Source organism: Brachyistius frenatus, unplaced genomic scaffold (assembly GCF_029030835.1).
Source record: "Brachyistius frenatus isolate BFR_SWC_R1_liver_20210118 unplaced genomic scaffold, ASM2903083v1 Contig_31, whole genome shotgun sequence".
Classification (NCBI taxonomy): domain Eukaryota; kingdom Metazoa; phylum Chordata; class Actinopteri; family Embiotocidae; genus Brachyistius; species Brachyistius frenatus.
Window position 1 is genome coordinate 467,705 of NW_027210630.1, and position 12,841 is coordinate 480,545.

The 12,841-nt window shown below is 41.1% G+C and overlaps 1 protein-coding gene across 1 annotated transcript; it reads right to left on the minus strand.

The window, feature by feature from the left end:
* Positions 1-33: 33 nt before the first annotated feature.
* npc1l1 (NPC1-like 1) lies at positions 34-12,427 on the minus strand. Its single transcript, XM_069699707.1, has 21 exons — positions 12,383-12,427; positions 10,296-10,457; positions 9,221-10,132; positions 8,018-8,311; positions 7,706-7,929; positions 7,518-7,618; positions 7,179-7,351; positions 6,623-6,751; positions 5,933-6,115; positions 5,723-5,837; positions 5,320-5,585; positions 5,052-5,141; positions 4,758-4,948; positions 3,223-3,350; positions 3,000-3,129; positions 2,859-2,914; positions 2,609-2,759; positions 2,218-2,449; positions 1,927-2,040; positions 1,655-1,817; positions 34-1,563 (listed from the first exon to the last, which is right to left on the minus strand). The coding sequence occupies exons 1-21, from the start codon at positions 12,422-12,424 to the stop codon at positions 1,343-1,345; spliced, it is 4,077 nt and encodes a 1,358-aa protein (XP_069555808.1). The 5' UTR covers positions 12,425-12,427; the 3' UTR covers positions 34-1,342.
* Positions 12,428-12,841: the final 414 nt, after the last annotated feature.

A 12,841-nucleotide genomic window follows, 5' to 3' on the forward strand; every position in this document is an offset into this window, starting at 1 on the left:
TCGGGTGATTACAAAAATTTTTTTTTTTAAAAATAATCATGAATATTTTATTATATTTCTGCCAATAGATCCCACGAAAACACATTGAACCTTTAAATGCACACCTGTTATTTGATGACGCCAACTTTTAACAGAAGGTACAGAGATATGTGCGGATCTGGGGCACTTCTCATTAAGTTGGCAACTTGCAAGCTGTGACTGCAACGAGAGTTCATGTATTGCTTTCATTTTTGCACTTTTAATGCAAAAAGGTAACACATAACCTTCATGGGAGAAAGGTGTAATTCAGCTACAATTTGAGAGTCACAATCATTTGAGCTGGCACCATTTGTTTTCTGCATCTGAGTTGTGCTTAAGACACTTTGGTGAAAAGGGTCATATCTAACATGCTCAGCAGACACAAGGCAAGCTGCGACAATCCATGTTCTTTTTGGGGCAGCTTATTGTAAATATTGAAGGGCGTACATAATATTTTTCATGATTAAAACCCATTATAAATAACATGAATGATGTGCAGAGTAAGAAAAGGGAAAAGGTATGAGCAGTAAAAAGGGATTGTTTAATGGCCTCAAAGCAAATTGAACAAAATTTTATTTCCACTTCTCAATGACTCACAAAGTGTTGTTTTTTTATCTTATTAAATTAGAAGAAAATATACATTGTTGTGAGTCTTGGGGAAGGGGGCAATTATAGTTTTAGACTCTAGATAAGAAAAATGTGCATGTTTTGGAACTAATTAAAAACAATTTATTACAGAATATACCTTTCTGCACAGCCATCATTTGTAATTTATAAGTATCTGTCCTAGAAAACTAATAGTGAATATTTTAAATAAGAATATTCATTCACATAATGAACATGTTATTTGTAACTGATTGCGCATTTTACAGGAATAGCATCATACTGCAACTAAAGAAACTATACAATGGAGTGTGTTAATTTAAATCACTCTAAACAGTACTATTGTGAAGTTTGCACAAATATACAAAATAATTACATTTAATAAAAAGAAATACAAAATGACGAATTCAGCATCTTCCTGTTCACCTTCCTGTTATTTCAAATAATTCCATAATTGAAGCTTTTCATATGAGAGACAGGAAGGTTGACTCTCATTGCAATAGTCCACTGCTGCTTTACCTCCAAATATTGCACAACTGTGTTGCTTTTCGCCCACCGGTCCATTTCTGATTGAGGTACATAGTTGAGTTAATTATTTGCATATGTAGCCCAATGCATCGCTCCTTGTTTGCTATGTGTCCTTTTCTGTGTCCATACCTTGTTGGTATGTTCAAGAGGTATTTAGTCATCAGAGCTTGTAGACAGTTTTTGCCATTGGTGCTCAGAAACGGTCGATTTGAACCTCCCGATGGTGTTTTGTAATTTGTGAAGGTGTACTGATGTCGGTGGGAGAATCCTTAATGTCTAAATGTGGGTCCGGTTTTATCTCATTGTCTTCATAGCTCAAGTTATCGTAGACATGTGTACTCATCTCCAGCTCCTGCCTGGCCTTTTCTTTGGCCTGCTGGAGCTTCTGCAGCACAGCCTTATTTACACCAGGACCTGAGAGAAGGAAACATGGACATTTAATCCTCAATCTCAACTTTACTGGTGCCCTTGATTCCACACACAACAAAGAAAACAAAGTTCATACCAAAATAACTGAGCAGCACAGGGAGGAATATGAGTCCATGAGCCATCCCCAGAAGTGTAATGACAAGGTTTAACCGGAAGAAGAAGATCTGGATGAGCTGAGCTTTGGCAAACGCCAGCACGAGGATGCCTGGCAGGTTGGTCATAGCAACACCAGCAAACACCTTCAGAATACACAACAAGCATGTTTAACTCAGGCAGCTGGTACTTTGTGGTGCAACGTGGCACTCAACTATACGTTCATGTCCGCTCTCTGCCGTAGAGTTCACTTACTGCGCTGCCCATATTGGCCGCCGCCTCCATTGCTCTTTCCACATGTGTGGGCTTCGTGCTGAGTGCGAAGGATCTTGTCATATGGGATACAAACTCCACAGAGATGCCCACTGCCTGAAAACAGCACAGAGAATTAAAGTTAAGAAATTACTTAAGAAGTAAATTACCAATCATTAATTTACCATTACAGTTTAATTAACTATCCTTGTTTAAATATTGCAAGTCCTTTTTCTGTTTAACACAATAAAAAGAGACTAAGGATTAAAAGAAGACCCTTTAGCATGTTCTCACCGTGACCAGATTGATTAGGGCCACTGCGTTGTAATGGATGTCCCACAGTGTCATGACACCAACGGTATCCACAGTGATCATGATTATGGTGAGCAGGTTGAGTAGGCCGGAGCGCAAATCCAAACCCAGCAGCAAGCAGCACACCACGAATGTCGGCAGCAGACACAGGGAGATGTTGAACAGTCCCTCCGGCACTATGGTCAGGTACTGCTCATAAAACACGTTAGTTACCCTGGAAGAAGGAGTAAAGTAATAATATGGTCAGAAATTACAGATTTAATGGCCACTTCCATATAAATAATAATAAATAAAGAAATTGCCAATTTTGCAGAAAAAGCAAAGCTAAAACAACTTTTTTGTAGAGGAGGGAAGGTGAAATAAAAGAACATACGTGTAAGGAAATACTTCAAAGTCAGACGAGGTGCCTGGTATTTTCCTCATGCCTAGGGTGATTTTGTGGGCCAGGTCTCTGGCCATTTGCAGGGCAGCAGTGAACTCTTGAGAGTTGGTCAGAGGTTTGTGGTAAGCCATGAACCGAGAGGCTGAGATGACAGACAAAAAACAGTCTCTCTTACTTCTATCCTTTCTTTTACATAAATATAACGTATTTGAATGCTTTAAAGTGATTTGAGGTGACTCACCTATAATTTCTCCATTCTCATCTTTCACCACGGCCGTGTCATAGGCTCCGAGGCCGCTGTTGAAAGGAGACAATAAGCAGTGAGATCGTTGTTTGCATGTTGTGATGTGTTTGCGTGAATGTGCGCAGCTGCATTACACACCCTTTGGGGCACTGCAGGTCAGGTCTGTTACCCAGGAAGTCAGGGAGGAAGCGGTTGAATTGTTCCACAGAGGGCCTAAGGACACCGTTTGGAGGGATCGGCATACATTTACGCAGACAGAGAAGAGCAGCTGTTGAGATATTTGAGCAGAGAAAGTGTTAATAAAGTAAAAGAGGTATCTTTTTTCATGTAAATGTGTTGTTTTCTCTGCAGGGGTTCTCACATTCGTTCGCAGGACAGAACTTTCCAGCGTTTGGACCGAAGGAGTACAGACGACAACATTTGGATCCGGGGTTCAACCAGTCAATGAAATCATCCACCCATGAGTTAGCAGAAATGGCCAAATAGGATCTACAGATCACGTCGTCAGTGGGTTACAGGAAGGCAGATATGTAAATGTCAGTGTTAAAGGATAAAACTGGTGTTATCTTTTCACCTGATGGTTTCATGCAATTTGTTGACAATAAGAAAAATACAGAATACCATTAAGTATAATCACAACGTTTACAACTCCAAAGCCAGTCAGACCCTTGAAAAATGCAAAATATGTATTACTTCATATCAAAATAATAGTCTGCCATTCTATTTGTACAGCAAGCCAACCAATTAGCTTCGACTGGAAGAAAAACTGTAATCAATGAGTAGAGCGTAACCTGATTCTGTCCAAATGTCACAAAATCCGCCTACCAACCTTAAAACTCTTTAATTAACACGTTAGATCTCATCAGTTTAATCCAAATAAAACCAAAGAGAGACAACCACAAAAGTATTAGTGTTACAGTGCTTTTGTGCTGGATTATTCTTTTGGCTAGGTGAGCTGTGTTCTCCCCGTTTCCATTCTGTATGCTCCAGTAAGCTACTAGATGCTGGCTGTAGCCTTATATTTAATATGCAGCCATATCAATCTTCATGTCTAACTCCCTGTCAGAAAACAATAAAAGTATTTTACGAAATACCAAACTAGCCCCTTAAAGTTTGAACTGGTATCCACATTATAAGAGTTAACAGGAACCCCATTGGGCTAATTTCAAGGAAGTGTTTGAAAAACAAAAACCTTCTGGAAAATTTGAGTCATTCCTTATCTGTAATTTTGTCATTCCCCCTTCATGAGAGGAGTTTTGCTGTTTTCCAGTCAACACCTGATAATGCCAGCGATAAATGAGCACCATAATCCTCCTTATCTCCAGGAAACAAAAGTGTGTTGTTCAAAACATCTAATAGTCACAATACGCATTCAAGTCATCTGAAAGGACACTATTTATCATAATGACGTACTTTTCAGATGAGTCGTGCTTAATTTGTGCATCGTCAGATACAAGTATCTGTTTGGCAGGAATAACACATACTGAAGGACGCTTTAGTTTACTGTAGGAAAGGCAACAAGTTCTGTAACTCCTACTCATTAGCTTGAAAACAGCCGTTTACATGTTAGGAGAGTAATTTCGCAGGACATTTGTCGTGTTTGCTCCGTCTGCTTTAGACGATCAGTTCGAAGCACCCTTTATCTGCTCAGCAACATTCATGTGAGTTTATCATTAACTCATCTGATTGGCAAGTATGGCATAGGTTGTTACTACGATATCAGCAGGTTCAAGGATTTGTCAATGAAAAAGTATGATTATGTGAAGGATGCACAAAGAAAGACTTTTCACTGTACTGAGACAAGGAACTGGTTGATAGTAACGGTGTCTGAGTAACTGAGTAATTGTCTGAGAGCCTCTATTTTCTTCTAATATAAACATCAACTCACTGACTCACCGATCAGGGTAGTTGGTGGCATACTGGATCTTCTGGGTCATTGAGAACTGATCACAACCCACGCTGGAACAAACTCCATTGATGCCCTCCGTAGTGGTGAAGTTGAAGCCCTTTTTTGTTACAAAATAAACGGGGACACCGACTTCAAAGTATTTGTACAGGTACTGGAAATAGTCCAGCATGTAAGAGCCCTGCACCAAAAAAAAAGAAAAAAAATGACCTTAGTGAAGTTACATAGAAAGAGGAGAGTGCCATGTTCACGTATAGTTAGATCCTGTAGCTGTGAAAACTGACCTGAGGCATAGCCAGCTCCTGGTCCAGACCCACTGTCACATTCAACATGAGGAATATGGACCCGCAGAGCATGAAGATGAAAACCAACATCTGAGAGGAACACAGAATTGAGTGCGTTCAAAACATTTCCAGTTAAAACAGGCATGAGCTTCTGCCTATTTCACTAGATTTGATCTCATTGGATTTCACATTGAAGGTACACCACAGGCCATAGGTTGAGAATAACTCAATATGTCTTATTTTAATGCTAATGAGGTAGTAGGATTACCACTACGATCCTGGTGTAGCTGTGCAGTAGAACAGGCGCGTAGTATTGTCTCATGAAGGGCAGCAGGAAGCCTTCGTTCGGCTTGTTGGGACGCTCTGTAGACACTGTAACGCAGCAGAGCAGTTCACAGCGGTTGTTGTCTTGGCGCCGGGTGTCCAGGGATAGCAGCGCTACAAAGGCTGTCATCTGCAGGATGAAGTCCATGAGCACGGCCAAAGCCGCATACAGAGCAAAGGTCTTCACTGCTGGCATGGTGGACAGGGCCCCTGGAGCAGCAGAACAGAACGATTATGACAGAGGAACAAAGTGTATTTAATTCCAGGTGCAGCTTTTTAATATGCCAAATTGTTGATGCTGTTTTTTTGGGGTTTTTTTTCAAACTAAATATAACAAAAGTTCCTACCTAGAAAGAAGCAGATAGACTCAGAGAGACTGCACAGGAGCATGCTGGGAGCCACGTTTCCAAGGACACGACCAATCTGCTGCTCTCGCTTCTCTCCAGGCCTCCTTACATCTCTCTGCAATTAAGAGTGAGGTAGCATCACTAAAAGTAATACAGTGTCTTGGAATATCATCAGTACTGTACATTCATGGTGCACAAAGATATACACACTTGATACTCCAGAACAAAGATGAAGATGTTGTCAGCTCCGACAGCGAGCACCAGGAAGGGCACGACTTGCAGAATGACCAGCGAGGAGGGGATACCGATCCACGAGTAGAAACCCATGGAGGCCAGGACAGAGCAACCGACCACCAGGATCCCACCCAGACCCACCAGGAACTTAGAGTCCACCTACAGGACATCAAGATAAGAATCCCAATTAGATTCAACCAAGTGAACCTCCCCCCACTTATGTGATATATTTTGCAGTATCATGTCTTCTGTATTGTATAACTTCATGGCCAATAAACCTATGTACTCTACTGTCAAGATAAGCGCTATACAGCTTACATTAATATTTCAGGTTTGAGGTTTAAAGTATTCTCTAACATGTTAGTATGTTAATTAACACTAAACAGAAAGTATAGACGAGACTGATGGGACTGGCATTTGTCTTACAAAGTGAATTGCTCCAATCAATACTGAAGAGATAATGGAGGTATTTTTCAAGACATTTCCCTTAAGTCATTAATGATGATGAAAGTCATTATGATTTATTGTTTGGGGACCATGAATGTCTGCAAATTTAAAGACAACACAGGCAATAATTGTTGACTAGTCTGGACCAAAAATGTGGACTGACCACCTGCAAGTGTTTAAAAAAAAAAAAAAAAAATGTAGAGCATTGTAAAGCCTTACCAGTATGCGTTTCCATGATGAATACTCCCCCAGTGCCACAGCGATGTAAACAAAGATTACAGCATAACTGATCATGAAGATGGGAATATCCTCTGCTGTTGTCCGATTAATCTCATCCTCTAAAGACCTCTGTAGACACAAAGGAGGATCAAAGGATTAGAGGCTTAAAAGGTCAGATAGTGAGGTGATGGAGAACTCAACACAACCCTTGAAAAGCTGTGGCAGCAGGTCTTTATCCGCATGGCTACTAATTACTACTTTTTTTTAATTTTCTGAGCATTTTAGCCTTTATTAGATAGGAGACACTTGTGAGCAGGCAGGAAATGAGGAAAGAACGAGTAAGGACATGCAACAAAAGTCCCTTGGTAGACTTAAAACAGAGACATTGAGCTACATCGTCAGGGTCTTAAAATCTTAGACCACCCGGATGCCCAGGCGATTAATAACTTCAAACAGCTTTTGCCACATACCCATAATCAAAATAGAATTTCTCTTCAGAAAATGCACAAATGAAAGATTAATAGCATATTCTCTGAAATCCCACAGTTTACTTTACCTCTGCCATGTATGCAAAGGTGAAGTTGGCCTCTGGGCTTTTCTGGTAGCCCTGGACAATTTTAAGAAACTCTGTCTCCCACTGCATGGCCACTTTGAACTTGGGGTTGTTGCGAGCGTAGTTGTTGAGGGAGAAAGTCAGGATGAGAGCCTCAGAATTGGTGTAGTCATCATCTGGGACAAGCAAGACGTATGAGGTTCAATTGAGTTAGAAACACCTTTTTGTGTGTGTGTGTGTGTGTGTGTGTGTGTGTGTGTGTGTGTGTGTGTGTGTGTGTGTGTGTGTGTGTGTGTGTGTGTGTGTGTGTTGTGCAGGTTTTTCACACTGAAAGACACTTACTGTTATAGCCACCGACAGCCAGAAATGAGAAAACTGGAGCTCCGTAATCAGCCATGCAGCTCATGCCTAAATCAGTGATGTCTTTGAAGGACAGCGGAGAGCTTGAAAGGAGATGGGAAGGGACGGTTATGTCATTGAAGACCCTGAACAACTGCAGACGAATCCCTGTATTTTTAATGCATACTTACTTGAGGCAGTAGATCAGGTGGTCTCTCCAGTCCACCTCTTTGGTCACTCCCAGCTCAGTCATATTCACCTTTGCATTAATGTTTTCCAGGCTGTTCTGGAAATACTGTGGCAAGCTGTTGACTGCACAGTCAGTCAGAGAGGGGTTGGATGGGTTGAGCGGTGCGTAACACACATCCTTCAGGCTTGCTGTGCGATTCAGATCCTCTGACCAGAATTCAATGTTCTAAAAATAGTAGAGAAGAGGCATCTAAGAGTGAAACAAAATCTTGCATACAATGTCAGCTTTCAACTTTGACTATATGGCCTGTTACCTGTATTTTTTTCTGGAGCTCCAAAAGCTCAAGGATGAGGTCTTTAGACACAATCCCGCTGAAGTTCTGCAGTCCGAACAGCAATGAGTCGTAAATGTAGCCTTTTCTGCTCGGTGCTGTCAAGATCAGCTGGTTTGTCCTGAAGAATGGGCCAAAGTGTGTGTCGTGGAATTCCTTCTCCTGGCGGGCTCGGCTGTTGGGAGCAGACCACAGCTCAACCGGGTCAGTGGTGAGCTCAATGGACTTGAGGCCGACAGAGAAAGCGAGCACAACTCCAGCCGACAGAAGGAGCACCTTGAATGAACAGAAAATATTCATGACTGAGAAAAAAAAGTGTGTGTGTGTGTACAGTTTGCATGTGTTTATAATAAAGCTTTTAGTTACAGCTCGCTCAGGTGACCTTGAGCGATCCCCTAGTTATGCTACATTAGGCCTAGGCTGTTGGAGAACTCCCATGATGCACTGAGCTCCTCTCGTTTACTCTTTTTCACTCTCCATGCATTTATTTTTCCGCAGGTATCTCTTGAACTAGAGCTGCATGTATCTGATCTGTGATTAATGCCCAATGTTTATTGTTTGTTGTCTCTCTCTGCCGTTCTTTTCTCTCTCTGCTCTCCCCTAACCGGTGCTGCTCACCTCTGAGCCTGTTCTGTAAGAGGTTTTCTTCCTGTTAACTGGGAGTTTTTCTTTCGAGCTATCACTCACATGGGAATTATTGGGTTTCTCTCCATAATGTAGTAAAGTCTCACTATGTGAAGTGCCCTGATATGTATGGGCGCTATATAAATAAAATTCAATTGAATTGAATGCCTTTGAAATGATTGCAAAAGTTTTTTGGTCATATAAAAATAAGGAGCTCTTGCTGAAAATGTATTTACTCGGCTCTGTTTTTAGTCAGTTCTTCTAATTGTTCCCGAAATTAATCTGCTTGATACAAGTCAGAAATGAACAGAAAAAAACACACTCTTTGTGTTACAAAAATAAATTCATAATCATTAAATGCTCAATTTAATACTCAGAGGTTTTGTTGCTTCAGCCTTGTGTGGTCTGAGCTTATTTTAGCCAACTTTAGACATTTTGTGGCCACAGTTGCCACTGTTCAACAAAAGTCAAATTTCCTTGCTTTAACTTGTCAACTAAAACAAACACAAGCATTAATAGGTGCATATCATGTGTCTTCTTTTGCTGGTTGAGAACACTTACTGTAAAGGGATACGTTGCCATGAGGGTGCCCCACCTTTGAAACTGTAAGCTCAGGAAAGCTTGAGCAACCAAGCTGTTCTTGTCAGCACAAGTCACCTCATCTGGATGAATGACCCTCTGGGTCACATCATTACTGTTCTGGTCTTTGCCTTTCCCCTTCCTCGTTCCCTTCTCTTCAGACTTTTTTCTTCGAGAACTCACCAAGCAGGAGACAGAGAGGTAGAACAGGAAGGCAAATACCAAGAGGCAGAGTAAGATGATGGAAATGATGAGGAAACCGTCTGTCCCCAGCAGTTTGAAAGGGGCGAGGGGAGGTGGAGGAGACGGCACACTTGGGCACGACTCTTGGCAGTCCTGGCAGGAGCAGACCTGACCTCCTGATGGTGTGATCTCATTGCACCTCAGAGCACGTCCACTGTAGGCAATCGCACCCTCTGGCATTCCTGTCGTGTCTCCCTCTTTCATCAGTCTGAAGTCGATGTCTAGTGGAGCCAGGCCATTACTGGAGTCGCCCTGGAAATCATACCAACGCTGGGGGTTGCACAACTTGGCTCCATATCGACCACACATGGTGCTGATGGCAAAGCCTCCTGTGGCTGGGATCCTGACGTTTTTACATGACTGGAAGGAGGCTTCGGCAAAGCTGGTGCTGATAAATGCCTGGTAACCCACCACGGCCTCCCTCGTCTTGTTCAGAGTAGTGACATTCATGACCTTCATGATCTTGACCGTCTGGCTCTGGTTCGGGCTGCAGGTGTTGATGCAGTGCAGGTGGGCGAAATTCTCTGCGCAGGAGGGGCAGCGGATCAGCACAGCCTTGGACAGGGTCAGACTCATTTCCAGGGATGTCAGCTGTCTGATGGAGCAGCAGGCGAATGTGTTGCCTTGTCCACGGTCCAAAATGGGGCACACCTACAGCAATAAAAGGTGATCGATTCTAAAATGACTCACTTAAATACGAGATCAGTTCTTGTCAAAGGAATACTTTTAAAAAACATGTATTTAAGAGTTGTCAAAGACCAACTCCATGCTTTGTTTCTTTGCTTCACTTAATCAAAAAGCAGGATCTACAAACCTGTTGGAGTTTCTTGTAGTGTTCTCCTGTGACGGCTCGGGCACGGCTGTAATTCAAACATGGGACGATAGGAGGAATGAGGGTGCCTTCCAGCGACGGGTTACGACCACATTCCTCATAGAAAGCACAGTAGCCTGGCTCATGTTGGGCCTCCGACAGCACCTGTGTGGAAGGCAAATTTATCAGAAATAACCACAGCAGAGGAGGTCGCAGTCTGCTGCAAGTGAGTGAACAAGATTGCTCAGTTTTAAATGCAATTTCTTTTTACAACTAGCCAATTCTCTTTATACTTTATATTTGCATGTCATTTTGATTATGTTTGCACAAGTTTGCACGTATCGCGTTTTACAATCCCAATACACTGATTTTATTATTAACACTATAATTACCATTCAGCCTCACAAGTAATATGTTTAGGTCTGGTTTGATAAAGATAATTATTTCCACTATCAGTGTCAGTGTTAGTACTTGGATGGGAGACCACCTGGGAGTACCAGGTGCTGTGGGGCTACAAGTCGGAGCCACCAGTCAGAGCTGCCCAGTCACTCCAGTAACAGAGTTTGTTGCCGCTTGCTGTGGAGGACCTTGGGATGCCCCCAACGCAGCCTGTCCCCCAGTGAGAGTCGGTGGAGTTTCCCTCCCGACATCAGACATTGACTTTAGGTACCGGCCTTTTTTGATCAATAAAGACTGTGTTTTGAACTTATACCCGAGTCTGTGTGCCTGCGTTTCGATCCTGTTACACCTCACCTCATAACAATCAGTACTTTTTCTTTATGATATTGCAGTAATAACCCATAAATGTCAGTGACTCTAGCATTGTTCTGATCTGTGTGTCACCTTAACGCCCTACAAGAACAATAAAAAGGGGAATGTACAAGTTTTACACATGTTCAAGGTTGATTACATCCACAATGTACATCCGTGGCAAGAGTAGACCACTTTAAAATATAACTACCAATTCATACATCATTTTGATATCAAAGCAGCTTTTTTTTGTCTGAACACTTTACAGACTTCCCATAGAGTCACATTGTTATAAAGACTTTAAGTACAATTATTTGTCGAAAGACCTCACTAGCTAGTGGTATTTTTTAAAACTTATCTTAAGCCCCTTCATTTGGTTTCATCTTATGATTGTATTTTCTGTACTTTTGTGTAAAAATACTTATTTGTTCAATAATTGTTAATGTAATTTATTAATAACTTGATTCAAACTTTAAGAAGAAAAAAATTGATAGCCAAACACGATGTAGACTTTTGGAACATGTACACAGATTCATATCATGACAGATTGTATTAATTCAAAAAACAGACAAATAAAATAAAATATATTTGACCCAGCAATTATAGATTTGAACACCATTTACAAAAAACAAAACAAACAAAAGAACCTCCATAAGTTACATTAAAGTGACCAATATAGTGAGGGGCATTACTTTTGAAATGTGATCTTTTAAAAGGTTACCTCTAGTGTAAATTCTTAATATATAAGTCATTTTTACTTTTAAGTACCTTTAGTTTTATGGAAGATTTTAAATCTCTATTAAACACAAATCGCAACGCATACCGAAAAATTAAATACACATTTCAATTAGTAATGTATTTAAATTTGTGCCCATGTTTTTTAATTTATTTTCTATTTAGGCACTCACTATCTTCCATACAGTTGAACTTGAAACCACAGAAGGCGTTTTTTCTGAGGAGTCATTTATCTAAGTGACTTATTAGGTCTCCGCTGCCAACATAAACAGTCCCCTAAGCTTGGCTTTGGATGCATAGATGTGACGTCTGTGGTGCTGTTGTTCTTATTTACTACCACCAACATTTGAATCAATAATTAACAGCCACATTTATTTAGCGTTTGATTTACACAATAAATTACTATCATTCTTTTACTTTTCAATTACAGTCATAGATCATATCTTAGTATAGACCTTTAGAGGAAAACAAATACACAATATAAACAGTACAAGGTTATAATGCTATTGACTGAAAAAAGTCTATTGTAATAGTACATTACACCATGATGAAACTGTCATCAGGTACAGGTTTCTTAACAAAGACAAATCACGAGACCAACTTACCACAAAAGTCAGAAAAGTGATCAGGACTGCGACACGGACCATGATTCTGAGAGTTCCAGCAACAGAGTCCTTATACAGCAATTGGAGTGTATATTAATAACTGTTGTGAAGTTACATAAGACAAAGACAGTGAGAGGTACTCTGCTCTGTCCTCTCTCCTATCGTCTGTCTGTCTTACAGTGTTAGGGTTGGGGAGGGAGAAACATCATGACATGTCCAACGTCATCACGCCGTGTGATGTCACACCTGTCTTATCTGGTCTGATGCACCAGCTGGCCAATCATGGCTATGGATGATCAATTCCTGAGTTTGATAATTAACCCGGGAGCTTTTTGATAGGGTTGCTAGGAATCAATTTTCAAAGTGGCTGGAAGAAACTATTAGTGTAATCCAAAGTGAAAGCCACACCCAGACCTTCACTTACATGTATCTGACCCTCTGAAACTGTTGATATTTCTA

Excerpts from the sequence above, each read along its gene's own strand:
- npc1l1 (XM_069699707.1), bottom strand. The coding sequence starts at position 12,424 with ATGGTCCGTGTCGCAGTCCTGATCACTTTTCTGACTTTTGTG. Across the intron at positions 7,619-7,705 it reads CACCTGATCTACTGCCTCAA|CTCTCCGCTGTCCTTCAAAG; the intron begins GTAAGTATGCAT and ends TCTCCTTTCAAG. Across the intron at positions 6,116-6,622 it reads CATCATGGAAACGCATACTG|GTGGACTCTAAGTTCCTGGT; the intron begins GTAAGGCTTTAC and ends GATGTCCTGTAG.